Here is a 14,605-nt window from a genome sequence, read left to right as displayed (position 1 = left end):
CGCTCATAAAAAAAAACACCAAAAAAAAAAAAAAAAAAAAGCACATGATTCATGATTTGGGCATCTTCCTCCCAGTCACGGCTCTCGGTGCTGATTGGATCACTATCCAGCCGCAGTGAGGAGGGCGGTGTTCTCCGACAAGAACCTGGAATGCAGCTGCTGTGTTACAACCGTGGGCAAAGTCCTGTTTTCGCAAGTCAGCTGAGCGAGGGGGAGAATGGAATATCTTATCATGAAAGAAGTCTGATCAAGACATTTGCTTCCTGAGAAGGCCACCCTCTAAGGGCAATATACATAGGAAAAAAGGCTCCAAAGAAATGTCTGGGATGTTCTCAGCCTTGTGCTCATGTGACAGAATACGGATAATTTTTTCCTTATATTTTTCTGCAGTAGACATGTGCAACTTTTGTAAATGTAAGAAATCATGATTAAAAAAAATACCTCAAGTCATTCCAATGTCATTCAGCTAATAAAAAACAAAGGGCCTGAGCAATTATGCTTTTTTAAAAAACTTTGTTTTTTTTTTTTTTAATTTGTCATATGGCAGGTGCACTTGCCAAAGAGAGACAGAAGCAGAGAAAGAGACAGAACAAGGGGGAGAGAGAAAAAATGGGAAAGCACCCTCCATGGGGAATGTTTACCCACAGTCCCTTCTCCTCCACCTCACCCTCCTTTCAGGATTTCAGGTGTGCATGCACATGCCCCTGCTTTGTTTCTCAAGCTGCTGGGTCTGGGACTTGAACAGCATGGTCAGTAAAGTGGGATCTACATGCCTTAACCACCAGGCCATGAGCTGGGCCAGATAATTTTTATTTAATGGTGACTACACTACTCTTAAATACAGAAGAAAGGGGCTATTGAGAGGGCACAAACTCGGATGTAGTGGAGACATTTTCAGGCCTGCCTCTGGCATTTGGGTGGATGGAAGGGAGGCCCGAGTCCGATCTCTCCTCTAAAATCAGAGAAGACGATGTAACTAAGGGCGTAAGAAAGGTCTTCTTCCACAACAAGAGAAAAGACTGCTCATGCCAAGTCAGGAGATGCTGAATTCCAGGAAGCCTGCTAAATCGGCCTGCGTTGTCATCGTCCATAGGAAAAAGACGGAACCCTGGTCTCCTGAAGGCCAGCATCACTCCCCGGGGCTGTCAGCCATGGCGGGCCTGTGGCACCGGGGTGAAGTGTGGGAACTAATCGCAGGACACCTCGTGGCCCAGGAGCATTCCTTCCCGGGTGGTGGACGGTGGCAGCACACGCTACACGCTGCACACTTCACACCCTGCAGCTCTTACGTTTGCTTCGGAGTCCAACGATGCAGAAAAAATATGACGAATTCATAGAAGGCACCCAACAAGGGTTTGTACCTTCACCTGATGCCACCCTTTCCTGAATTTTCTTCATCTCTCGCTCTTTCTTCACCACTTTACTGAGTATATTCCTATGTAAATTATGGCACGTGGCACTGGTGATGGGAAGAGGAGCAAGATGGAGCCCTGGCTTTGGTCCCACCTGACAGTTTGAGTGAAGGCAGAGGGAACGAAGTGCTAGTTCCCTACGTAGAGACTCTGGGAGCTAAGGAGAACGCCACCACTCTCCTGTCTAGTCACTGGATATCAGAGTAAGGACGCACAGAACAAACATGGAAAATGGTGGGAATGATTTGATATTAAGATGAAGTACCTAGGCCTAGCTTTGAGGCCTAATGGTTAAGGTAGCAGATCTCATATGGCTAGCCGCATGGTTCAAGTCCCAGACCCTGCAGCTTGAAAAACACACTGGCCACATTTGTGTGTGTACCTAGAATCATGAAAATGAGGAAAGATGAAGAGAAGGGATTGGAGTATGTACTTTCCCCATTAGGGGGAGGGGTTCTTCCTTCTCTCTCTTTCTGGTCAGCATATGTACCCTTTAGCAAAAAAACAAATAACAAAAACCAAAAACACCCTAAAAAACAGGAAAGCAAAACAAAAACACTCATTCAGAGTCTTTAGGGAGGAAATACAAACTTTATTGGACTTCCTGACTGTTATTCTAAAGTTTTATATTAGTCTACTTTAAATCACCAATGGGAGACAGGAATGACAGGGAAGGACTACAATATTTTTAGTGCTAGGGCTTCTAAAGGTTTTAATCTGACCTGGACATGGGCTCAGTAGGGTTGTTGAGAGGCTCCAGCTGTGGGTAACACGAGTTAAAGTACCTGATGCAATCAGTAGGCGCTCCATAAATGCAGAACATTCAGGATGCCCTTCTACCGTGTCCTCTTACTGCCTGTCATTTCTCATCTGTGTCTGGGTGAGAGCTCTGAATGAATGCTGTGATAAGTAGCAAGCTCCTTCTCCCCCTGGTCTTTCTTTAAACACTCTTGAGCATGTGCTACTGTGACTGGAGTTTCCTGTGAGCTCGAAAAGAGCGGAGTCAGAGATAAGCGTTCTGGATTACCTCCGCAGTTAACTGCAGAGTCAAGGCCAGGTTATTACCTTGGGAGTCACCTGTGCTGTATCTGACAGGCCAGGGTTACTCCGTGAGCCTCACGTGGACACACTGTATTTCTGTGTATAGGTAACACACGGTATCTGTCACTGGTGGAACTTGTCACAAAGAGAACGAGAACTTGAATGAGTCTCACTTGCCTGTTGAGGCGCATTGATCACACCAAGGTGATACCCAAACTGGAAGGAGCCGAGGGCAGCAGTGAAGACGGTGAAAACCAGAGTTCCAGTGATCTGTGGAAACACAGGAGGGGAAATGCCAGGCAATGTCAGTAACCCGTCATCTCCTGCTGCAGCTTGGACTTCTCACAGGCTCCGCAGGCTGGTCTTTCCCCTTGATACCCATTGACAACAAGCCCTGTGCTCTCAGCAGTCAGGTGTCATTCATATGAGAGTGTGAGACCCAGTCATCATTTCTCTCCACTGCTAGAGCTGGAAAACTTTTGGAAAAGCTTCTCCTAGGGGAGAACCCACATCTCCTTTTCCTTACATATGTATTTTTTAAGATTCAAAAGTCAGACTTAAGAACTAGAATTGCTTTGATAGATGTAGTAATTTATGCCATTGAGAGAGTCAAGTAAAAGATGAGGAGATGAGGTCCTCTCCTGGACATTGCCATGGTAGAAAACACCTCAAAGCTCATGTAAGAGATATCAACCAGCTTTGGGACTCCCACATAGTTGACCGCAGTTTTAGTCCTGGACCTGGCAGTTTGTGTGTGTGTGTGTGTGTGTGTGTGTGTGTGTGCCCAAGATCTCGAGAGGAGAATGGAGGAGAAGGGATGCAGTGCGGCCATTCCCATTGGGGTGGGGGTGTGATTTTTTCGCTTTCTGTCTCTCTAGAGAGTGCACACACACTATGACAAAAATCTTTCTCTAAAAAAAGAAATATCAACCAGCCTTTATAATGATCTGCATTAATATGTAGGTAAAGATACTATGAGTGACCGATTATACGTCAATGAACGAGAAAACCTGGATGAGATGGACCAATTCCTGGACACATACAATCTGCCAAGATTGACTCAAGAGGACATAGAAAGCCTGAATAGACCCATAACAAGCAATGAGATTGAGTCAGTAATAAATAACTTCCCAACAAAGAAAAGTCTAGGTCCTGATGGATTAAATTTTGAATTTTACAAAAGTTTTAAAGAAGAGGCAACCCCCATTCTACTCAAATTATTGCTAGAGATCCAAAAGGAAGGAACTCTTCCACATTCATTCTATGAAGCCTCCATCACCCTCATTCCCAAAATGGATAAGGATATGACAAAAAAGGAAAATTACAGACCTATATCTCTGATGAATATAGATGCAAAAATTCTCAACAAGATACTTGCGAACTGTATTCAACAGCATATAAAAAAGATTATTCATCACAACCAAGTAGGCTTTATTCCAGGGATGCAAGGGTGGTTCAACATACACAAAACTGTAAATATAATACACCATATTAACAGAAAGAAAGAAGTGCTGGAGGGGATGTGGTGAAACGGGAACATTCCTACACTGTTGGTGGGAATGTAAATTGGTCCAGCCATTGTGTAGGATAATATGGAAGTTCCTCAAAGACCTTCAGATAGAACTACCAAATGATCCAACAATTCCACTCCTGGGTATCTACCCAAGGAACAGCAGAATGCTCAGTTGGAAGAATGCTTGCACATCTTTATTTATTGCGGCATTGTTCACTGTTGCTAAGACATGGAACCAACCCAAATGTCCACAAAAAAATGAAAGGATTGGAAAAGTACAGCACATATACTCCATGGAATACTACTTAGCCATAAAAAACAAGGCCCTGGCATTTGATAGAAAGTGGATGAACATGGAAGATTTGTTGTTGAGTGAAGCATGTCAGGCTATGAAAGAGAGACATTGTATGTCTCCACTTAACATATACTGTCTACACTCTATGGTAGAGACTGAAAGAATGGAGGACATAAAAGCATTGAAAATTATTATGGCCACTGGGGACAAAGTGGAAGGAGATTGGGAGAGGGAGAAGAGTGGAGGAAAGGAAATTTGGGAGAAAAATAGAGAGGTAAGACACTTGTGGGACACAGATATGGTTTATTACCTGTTGATGATGATGATGTGTATAATATTCTCAACTGGACTGGTCTGAGGTGTATACCAAGCTGGGTAAAGCCTCTTTAGAATCTAAATGATGTATAGTGATTGAATGTATTAATAATAATAATAATAATAATAATAACTTGAAAAAAGAAATCTTAGCATGTTCTTGAAGTATTTTTCCTTTGATCTTACTGGCTTCTTTTATGGAACTGGTTCTTGTGTCACCCCTTAGGGTCTGCAGTTCCCTACTTCAACTCTCCAAGAGAGAATTTCACCCACTGGGTCAGGTAAAGCACAAACTCATCAGTTTGAAGCAAGTCACTTGAATTTCTAACTGAAGTGATTATCCCTGATAATGAAGTCTCTGCAATTGTCTAACTGCATTTGTTTTTTGTTCTCTTTTCTTCTTACCTCTTATTTTCAGGTTTAACTTCCCTTTCTGAACTGCATGTTAAATTGGCTTTTGACTTTCCATCTTTTCTTTCTTTAACATAGTGAAATGAAGTGAAATCTCTAGTCAGCCTTCTTCATGGCTCAGCACTAGGCTTGGTCCAAGAACGTTTTGTTTAGGAAAAAAAACATTTTTGAAAACTACTATGTCTCGATAAGCCCCAGGAACCTTCATCTTTAATGTTCAAGAGACTGAAATGAGGATAGGTAGATAAGAGTTGATGAAAACAGTGAGAGCTTAAGAGAGCGCCTTCCTTGGTCCACGCCGTAGGATTCTATGAGCTTTGCCTATTCTCCACAATCCCGTAGGAGTTAAGCTCGCCATTTCACACAGGGGGAATTGCCATGGAAAGGGTAAGTAACTGGTATGAAGGCCACATACCTGCTAAGTGGTGGAAGGCTCTCAAGCCTTTCCTCTTAACTTCATCATAGGCCATAAGATATTAAGCTTGCACTTTAAAGAAGACTACTCTCATTTGGAGTTTAATAATTTGAACTTAGGGAAACCAAGTCCCATACCTTACTGGGTATATGTGGAAGGCTAGAATAGACAAGGGTTGAACCCTAATGTAAAACAAAATGTGGACTTTATTTTGTAACTTAGAAGTCAGATGGGCCTATGAGAAACAAAGCAAAGCGAAACAAAACAACTAGATGTGGAAGTCAGCAAACCTAAAAAGAGTACCAGCTAGGGCTTTCACATCCCTGAGTCTGAGGGTCTTTGCCTAAAAAATGGTTGCAATAATAGTTAAGGCATAGGATTTTTATAAATACATTAGAGAGATAACACAGTGTTCTTATAAACAGTGAAAGGGCTATAGAACCAATACCTTTTAATCACATCATTATCATTTCATTTATTGCTTTTGCCAAACAAAAATGTGTTAAATATTCATACGTCATCAATAATCCTTACGACACTATTATAAAGCACAAGAAAGTACCCCATTCAGCTCAGAGGAGGTTAAGGGGCTTACCTTCTACAAGATCGCTAGTGAGTGACAGATATTCTAGTGTGAGACTCTGACAGGGCGTTCTTAAGCCCTCACTGCTAAATGGAAGAGTGGATTTCCAGGGAAGGGAAGAGAAGCTTATGCCCTTTCTTCACACCACACGCTTCCAAAAGCAAAACCAAAGTTGATCTATATCCTTCGGAAAAGGCCAGGGGCTTCTTGAATCATAAAATTTTGAAGATGAAAGGGACCCTCAAGGGCAATGGTTCTTGTCTAATTCCTCTGTTTCTCAGCTGAAGGAATGGAGGTCGGACAGGTTATGGGCATATCCAGAGTCACAGACCAGGTCTCCAGCTTCTCCCACTTCTTTCAAAATCCGGGTAGATTCACACAGCTAACACAGTGCTTGACGCCAGTTATTCTTTCTCGGTTCCATGACTAGGCAATTTCTTGGTTCTCAAGAAAAGTTTTCCGGCATTATTTCTAAAGGCCCAAGGGAATTTAACGACGGGTCCAACTGAAGCTTGATCATCGGCTATGACCTTCCCCTTTGCAGCATCTTTCAAACTTAGTTGTTTGGATACTACCTTCATGTTTTTTGGCAAATTTAAATATCCTCTGCATACTTATTAATATTCATTTCTATATTGTCCTTAAAATTCTAAACACTTTCGCTTTATCCTGGGATATAATATCCGTGAGATACGCATGATATAAACACCTAACTAATTAACATGAAAATATTTGCCACATAAGCCTCACTTACATCATCTCATTTAATTAGCCCCACACTTCGAAGTTCTAGTACAATCCCTGAAAATACCATATTATATTCTTATTTTGTGCAGAGAAAACCCATTGCTGGAACCCGGATCTAAGGCTGGTGATTACAAAGACTGCTCAAACCGTGCTGCTTACTGACATTAAGGAATACGCAGGAGAGGACATTTGACCAGTCAGAACTTAAAGGGGCACACATTTATCGAATTGTGTTACCGTGTATAGGAGTGGGTGAGTTTGGTTGGGGACACTTTTATGGAAACAAGAGTGGTATATCCTTTTTATTTTCAAGCTTTTATAATGGAAAGTATCGTATCTACAGCGATCTTCAAATAGTGCAGTGAACACTCCAGATAATCCCCAATAGTCACTAGTAGTTAACATCTACCACATTTGTTTACTCCCATGGTGTGTGTGTGTGTGTGTGTGTGTTGTTCGGCTGAACCATTTAAAGGTAAGTTGCAGACCTAAATACTTCAGCATGTGTTCCCTAAGAACAAAGGCAGCTTCCTGCGTCATTCTTGGTCCGAGAATGTACACTGACACACTAAAATATATTTCCCAGTCAGAATTCCCCAACTGTCCCCCATACTGTCTCTTACAGCTACTTTTCTTCTTTCTTCCACGATCTAAGGTTACTTAATGCATTTGGTCATCCATTCTTAGTTTCTTTTACCCTAGAACAGCATTTCCACCTTTCCATCTGTCATAGATTGACATTTTTGAAGATTCCAGGTCAGCTTCATGATCAGATTCTGACTCATCTGCCTTTTTTGGGGATAGGGGAGTACATTCCTCCAGTAACATGGTTATGCAGAATTACTTGGAAAAAAAGTAACACAGACTAGTCAGGAAACAGAGCAAACATCTTTAAAACCCCAGTTACTAAATAAGAAGCAGGTTTTTGTTTAACAGCAAAATGATCAATTGGCCAAGAAGTAAGTCCTAGCTTTCATCTCTGCTGGCTACACCCGGCATCCCCCAAATGTCTGTACACACTCTGGACATGAACAGATTCTCCTCTTCGTTTCCTCGAAACCAGATTCTAAGAGAGCACGGCACCACTTTACCTTATCTTGTGTCATGTTCTGGGCTGGGAGTCCTCCTCTCAGTCTGGGAGCTGGCTGGAGGGTGGCACATGCAGCTGACCAGCCCCTGCCTGTGTCCAGAGCTGTCTCAGCTCCTAGTTATACATTGCAGGAGGAGGAGCAAGGTGAGGGAGGAGTGGGGCAATCATGAGTCCAAGTTTAATCTCAGCAGAGTCTGAATATGACAAGAATTTAATCAATAAACGCTTTGCTTCAGTGCCTCTGTTCCACCAGGAAAGAGAAGTGGGAGCAGGTCCCTCAGGCGTAAGTTGCTAACCAGAGGTGGTCCCATTGGAGGGCATGCGTTAAGCGTGGTGGTCACTGGGGCAGGAGAAAGGAGACGTCGGAGGGGTCTTTGGGTGAAGATGAGCTCTCCTGGGCTGTGTTGTGGAGGTGACAAACAGAGGCACTGGTGGCGGCTGTGCCTCTCCTCAGAGAACCTGTGCTGTGTTTGTGCTTTAGGGCTGGGCGGTGAGGCTGAAGTAGGCTTCCACAGTAACCTACGTGGGCTTTGGAGAGTTGGGGACCTGGCTTTGACTCTCACCGTTTTGCTGGGGGTATGACTTTAAATAAATGGCTTGCTGCGACATTTCCCTACCTTAATTATTTTTTTAAACACAAGATAAGATGGAAAAGACAGGATATAAATTTTATATTATTGGCTGGGTTCAACATGGTAATGAAAAGTTTAGCCTGGTGCGAAGTACTCAGCAAACGGTGGCTATTGCTATTTCCATGATTCAGTGGATGTGAAAAACTTGCTGGAAATGATGTCTGGATGTCTGGAGCTCTTCAATAAATCTGTTCTAGAGTTCTTACATAACCTGCTCTGATTGAGCCCTGGGAGAACTGAAACCTCCAGCCTGTTGGATTTGCACCAACCCCACCTGGGAGCTGCCGAAGCAAGGGCACCTGGGCATCTTGGCGTCTTGGGCTGGAGATAAGCCGGGCTTTGCGAGCTGGTGGGATGAGGCCCACTCATTGAGGTGCCCCAGTGCCCGGAATCACTGAGTGCCCCCTGAGTGGTCTGCTCTAGAACTCTGGTCTAGAGTTCTTAAATAAATCTTAAATAAATCTGACTGATTCAGGGGACGTGGAAAACTGGCTAGAGATGATCGTCTAGAGTTCTGAACTCTTCAATAAATCCGCTCCTAAGGATAGCAACGGCTGTCCTTTCCTGCTATCCTTCGGGACATGCAGTCAAGGGTCCCTGAAATCTCACCACTGGTCGCTTTCACGGCCATAGGTAGCAAGCGTCGCTGGTTCCCCTGAGGCTCAAACAGAACCAGAGGACCAGAGGACAGGGAATAGCGGCGAAATGAGGCGTGTGACGTAGAAACAGAGGGCGGGAGTGAAGGGGAGGACACTCAGAGGTCATCGTTCCGCAGGGCGATGCAAAGTTAGGCCTGCAAGGTGATGCCTGCAAGGTGATGCCCCTGACTTGGTCTGAGAACGTTCATTCTACCCAAGCCACAGACGCGGAGCCCAGCGCAGCTCCCTGCTCTGAGAGGAAGAGGCATGGCCGCGGGAACAGGGGCGAGGTGCTGGGAGCTGCTCGCAGGCTGGCAGGGCTGGCTTACCTACCGACAGCGCCGAGCGTCTGTGCGCAGCGCGGAGACTTGGGGAGTGACACGCCCCAGACTGGCCGCCGGCCGCCACCGCGCGGGCTTTCTGCGCCGGTGTCTGCGCGCGAGGCGCACGCCGGGTTGTCAGTGCGTCTGTCGTCCATCTGTCGTCCAGAGGCTCCTTGGCGGTCCGTTTCCAGCGACCCGGCACTCCGCGGGGAAGTCCGCGCCGCGGGCAGAAACGCCAGCTACTTCCCGGCTCTTGCCTAACCTTTGTCTTTTGAACTGTCCTGTTAAGCAGAACCGGCCTGGCGTCGGAGCCCGGCTGGTGAGCCTTTAACTTCTGGCGCTGGGGCTGAGCCGGCGCCTAGCTGCTGCCTGCTGGCCCCTACCTGGCCCTTGTTGGAAGGGCGACCCTCCCCCCACTCGCCAACGGGAGGGGGCACTCTCTCATCCCCCCAGCCCAGCTCCCTCTAGTTAGCCAAGGACTCCCGCATTTTGCTCTGGCGCAGAACTGAGGAACTTCTGCACCGTTTAGAAATCGCTAAAACTTGATTTTCAGGACGGAGGTGGAGGGATCAGTCACCTTGATTGCATGGATTGATCGAGCCCTTAGAGAACTGACACCTCCGGCCTGTCCGAGTTTGCATCAACCCCACCTGGGGAGCTGCGGAAGCAACGCACGTGGGCATCTTGGCGTTTTGGGCTGGGGATAAGCCAGGCTTTGCGAGTTGGTGGGATGAGGGCTACTCATTGAGTGTCCGGAATCACTCTGAGTCCCCCCTGAGCCTGGGGAACCTGCTCTCTGTGGTGACTGCTAGACCTGGCGGCTTGAAACTCAACACTGGGTGCTGTGTGCATGCATACCTCAAATCCCAGGAGAGTGGAGGAGAAGGAACTGCAGCATGGCTAGCCTCCCTGGGAGATGGTTTCTCACTTCCCCTCTCACTGTCTCTCTCTGTCTCTGTCCAGTGAGTGCATGTGCCCTATGACAAAAACCTTAAGGAAAACAAAACGACCTCTTTTTATGGGACTCAAACCACATTGGACTAAGAGTCCAGCGACATAATCACACTATCTCCTGGTCCCAGTTCTAGGAGTTTCTGCTAGATTTCTTGGGATTTCCTATGTAGAAAATGTTGTCATCCGAAAATAGAGTTTTATTTGTTCTTTTACGATTTATACGATTTTTACTTCCTTTTCCTGTCTATGACACTGGTTATTACCTCGAGCGCTGTTGAGTAAGAGTGATTGAGCGTTTAATCCCTGCCTTGGCCCCAGTCTTAGGATGAAAGCGTTATTTTCGCAATTAAGTACAGTGTTAGTTGTAGATTTTCCGTAGCTATTCTTTATCAGGTTGAGAATGTTCTTCTCCATTCCTATTTTCCTAAGAGTTTTATTTAATTTTTAAAGAATTATTTATTTAATTTTATTTATTATTATCTTTTAATTTGGCCAGAGAGAGACAAGAGAGAGAAAGGAAAAGTGAGAAAGCAAGTCACCAGGTCTGGGACTCAAACTGCAGTTGGCCATGTGGGAATCCAGCACCTTAACCACCACACCACCTCCTGGCCCAGAATTTTTATTTTTTAAAAAAAACTATGAATGAGTACTGAGTTTTGCTAAATGTCTTTTCTGCATCAATTGACGTGATTGTGTGATTTTTCTTCTTTAGCCTTTGAACATGGTGGATTGTACAGATTGATTTGAATATTAAGTCAGCCCTCCCCCTGACATAAGCATCACTTGGTTATGGTATACAGACTGTCTATTGTTAAATTATATTTTCTAATATATTAAGGAGTTTTACCTCTATATTCATGACATAGGTTATGTGTAGTTTTCTTTTCCTTTTTTTTTGTACTGTCTCTGTGTAATCTGGTATCAGAGGAACAATAGCTGTACAACATGAATTTAGCCTTCTATTCCATCTCTTTGGAAGAGACTATAAAACTGATGTTTGGTTGATTCTTCAGTGAAATTGTCTGAGTCTGGACATTTTTTTGGGAAGATTTAAAGAGATCAGTTTAATTTCCTTAACTATTCAGGTGATCCGTTTCATAATAGATGAGTTATGGTAGCTTTATGTGTGTGTTTTTATTGTTGCTCTTTTTTAGATTTTTTTGCCATAGGGCATGTGTGCTTGCCTGAGACAGAGACACAGAGAAAGAGAAGGTGAGAAATCACCCCCAGGACAGATGGCCATGCTGCAATCCCTTTCCCTCCATTCTCCTCTTGGGATTTTAGGCACACATGCACACGTGCACAGCGTATTTTTCATGCCACTGCATTTGGGATTCGAACCATGGTTGCGGCCATGTGGAATCTAGCACCTTAACCACCACACCACCTGCTGGCCCCATAGCTGGGTGTTTTTGAGGAAGTGGTGCGCTTTGTCTAAGTTGTCAAATTTATGTGTATAGGGTTGTTTCCAGTATTTTCTTACCATTCTTTTGATGTCTGTGGTGTCTTCGGTATATGCTGTCTCATTCCTGATATTGCTGATTCATGTCTTCTCCTCTCTCTGCCAATCTTGCTACTAGTTTACACATCTTATTTATTTCTTCAAAGAACCAGTTCTTTGTTTCATTGATTAAACATTTTTTTTTCTATTTTTAACTTTGTTGGCTCCCCCTGCCCCCCCTTTCTTTATTAGTTCTTTCTTTCCAGTCCCTTTGGATTTATTTTGTTCTTTTATTTTACGGTTTCTTGAGAGTGGAGCTTAAATGATTGATTTGAGATGTTACCTCCTCCTAGTGTGTGTTTTTCATGCAGGAATGTCCCCTTTCAGTGCTGCCTTTGCGGTGTCCCACACTTTTTGACATGCGTCTCAACTTTCGTGTATTTTTTATTTCTGTTGAGATTTTATCACACCCACTGATTACCTTAGACGTGTGTTTCCAAGGGTTTAGATATTTTCTGGTTACTGCCTTCTAGTCTGTTTTCATTTTGGTCCAAGAAAACACTGTGATTTTACTTCTTTTCGATTCATTGAGGTCTGTTTTATCGCCAAGGATACACTTTATCCTATGGTTTTATCTCTAGGTGTTCCTGTAAAGAGTGAGACTTGTGAAGAATGTGAATTCTGCTGTTTGTTGGGCGGGGTGTCCTGTCGCTGTTGATGAGAGCTTATGGTCTGTGGGTATCGCTGACCTCTGGTCTCTTGGTCTGGCTGTTTGTCAGTTGTTGAGAGAAAGGTGTGAAAGTCTGTAAATAAAATTGTGGATTTGTCTGTTATTGCCGGGGAAATGGTAGAAGTTCAGGTTGTTTGTCAGCCTCCACTGACACCCAGGTTAGGGAAGTTCCTCAGTCATTCTGGGCTGATATGGCTTTCTGGCCTCTCACTGACATCCTGGTGGGAATGACCTCATTGCTGAGGGACAATGGTGAAATTCCTGACTCTCGGGTGGGCCTTCATTGACAGTACTCAGGGGCGCTTAGTTACCGTAGGTAGGAGAGGAAGCCCAGGCTCCTTGCTGACCTTCCACTGAAAATTCCAGCTCTCTACTTGCCTTCTCCTACACCACCCTGCAGCTTCCGGGTACAGCTTCATGGGCTGGAAGCCTAGGATCTCTGCTTGGTCTTTGGTGAAGGTGGGCGTGGGATTGCAATCTTTTCTGTGGCAGTTGGCTGGAAGAAAGCAGCTGTTTTCTAAAAGTTTCCAACCTTGCTAAGTGTTTCCTTGCCTTGTCCTTTGGCTTAAGGAAGTAAGTTTTTTGGGGAACTTTTTTGTTTATGTCCATTGGTATTTTGGGGTTGCTGGCTTCTTCAGTTTGAAATCTAGGATATATACATGAGACAAAGAAAACAAAACAATCCAGAGGAATTTACCAGTGCTGTTTCTCAGGTCTAGAGGATTCTAGCTAGTCAGCTTTTTGCTATCCCACCTTTAGCCTTATTATTTTATGTTAATGTCTAGGGTTTTAGCTGTGCTTAGCAGGAGGAACAGAGAAGAGTACATCCATCTTTTTGGGAGTGGAAGTCTTGTTCTACTTTTAAGTAACCTATAGGGAAAAAACCTAATTAATCACAAAAGAAATATATGAACAAACGGAAGTCTAAATCAAACCGAGCTATTAATAAAACAAACAAAAAACTTTTATGGCATTTGACCTAAATTTCCCCTGCTATAATTCCAGGCCTCCCCACTCACCTTGTTTTTTGGTCTCATCCATGTAAAAATTAAGAAGTTATTGCTGGTTTTTAAAAAAGAATTATTTTATTTAACTTTATTTATTTATTTATTTATTTATTTTTAATTTGAGCGGGAGGGGGGGGCAGTGAGAAAGCAAGCTGCCAGGTCTGGGACTTGAACCACGGTTGGCCATGTGGGAGTCCAGTGCGCTTCACTACCATGCCACCCTGCCAGCCCCCCAGAGGTGTTATTGTTGTTTATCCGCTGAACTTTGCTCCATCATATGAGCAGTGAGTTCGATGTAGGGGAAATAAAATGGGCTAAGGAAGTAGATAAACGTGGGCTGGAAGCTCTCCCCCTCAAACTGTATACTGTGGTTTACCCACTGCCTACTCAACATCTTTCACTCGAATGGCCGATTAATAGGATCTCAATATTATAAGTGAACAGAATTCTTGATTTCCCCACTTTCTACCTAAACGGCTTACTGCTGGGGCCAGCGGGTGGCATGGTAGTTAAGGGTGCTGTCCAATCCAGTGGCCGTGCCCTGAGACATACATGGATATTGAATGCTGGAAATAGAGCTAGTGTGACTGAACAACTGAATTTTTTACTTCAATTCATTTAAATTTAAATCGTCACATGGGGCCAGTAACAACTAGATTCGACAGCACAGCTATAGAACATTTTATCATCACAGAATATTCTATTAGGCAGTGCTGGCATAGATTGTCCTTAAAGCCATTAAACCTGATGAGCTCAGCTACAGAGTGAATGTAGACCAGACAGAGAGAGGGAGAGAGAAATCAGGCCAAAGGCTGAGCCCTTGACTACAATATCGTCTAGTCTGGAGAAGGAGGAAGAGTCCGAAAACGAGGAGCAGTGGCCCTTCAGTGATCAGGTTGTCAGCTCCTCAACATCTATCTTTATCCCGCCCTTCTTTTTCTAAGTTACACACAGCTTTCAGTATCCCCGCTAGAATATCTAAGTTTCCATCTCAAATTTATCCTGTGTACACAGTACTCTTGCTTCCTCCACTGCTTACCCTCGGAACTGCATTCCTG

General features: G+C 44.1%; 1 protein-coding gene and 1 long non-coding RNA gene across 4 annotated transcripts in view; one reads left to right on the top strand and one right to left on the bottom strand.

Annotated features, from left to right (window-relative positions):
• SLC2A2 (solute carrier family 2 member 2) overlaps positions 1–7,934 on the bottom strand; it is a 26,935-nt gene extending 19,001 nt beyond the window's left edge. Inside the window, exons 1-2 of the mRNA XM_006155058.3 lie at positions 7,824–7,934; positions 2,631–2,723 (exon numbers count right to left, since the gene is read on the bottom strand). Coding sequence (XP_006155120.1) covers positions 2,631–2,723; positions 7,824–7,838 — 108 coding nt within the window. The 5' untranslated portion in view covers positions 7,839–7,934. The remainder of the gene's footprint in view (positions 1–2,630; positions 2,724–7,823) is intronic.
• A 72-nt stretch (positions 7,935–8,006) lies between these two features.
• The window catches only part of LOC102496580 (uncharacterized), a 29,348-nt gene continuing 22,749 nt past the window's right edge, over positions 8,007–14,605 (top strand). For 2 of the 3 annotated variants that reach the window (XR_003550488.1, XR_001370854.2), the window contains exon 1: positions 8,007–8,105. This is a non-coding gene — a long non-coding RNA (uncharacterized LOC102496580). The remainder of the gene's footprint in view (positions 8,106–14,605) is intronic. The other variant, XR_003550487.1, reaches the window with a different exon arrangement.

Source organism: Tupaia chinensis, unplaced genomic scaffold (assembly GCF_000334495.1).
Source record: "Tupaia chinensis unplaced genomic scaffold, TupChi_1.0 Scaffold000430_1, whole genome shotgun sequence".
Taxonomy (NCBI): Eukaryota; Metazoa; Chordata; class Mammalia; order Scandentia; family Tupaiidae; genus Tupaia; species Tupaia belangeri.
Note: the sequence above shows the minus strand (reverse complement) of the source record. Positions and strands in the feature narration are given on the sequence as shown.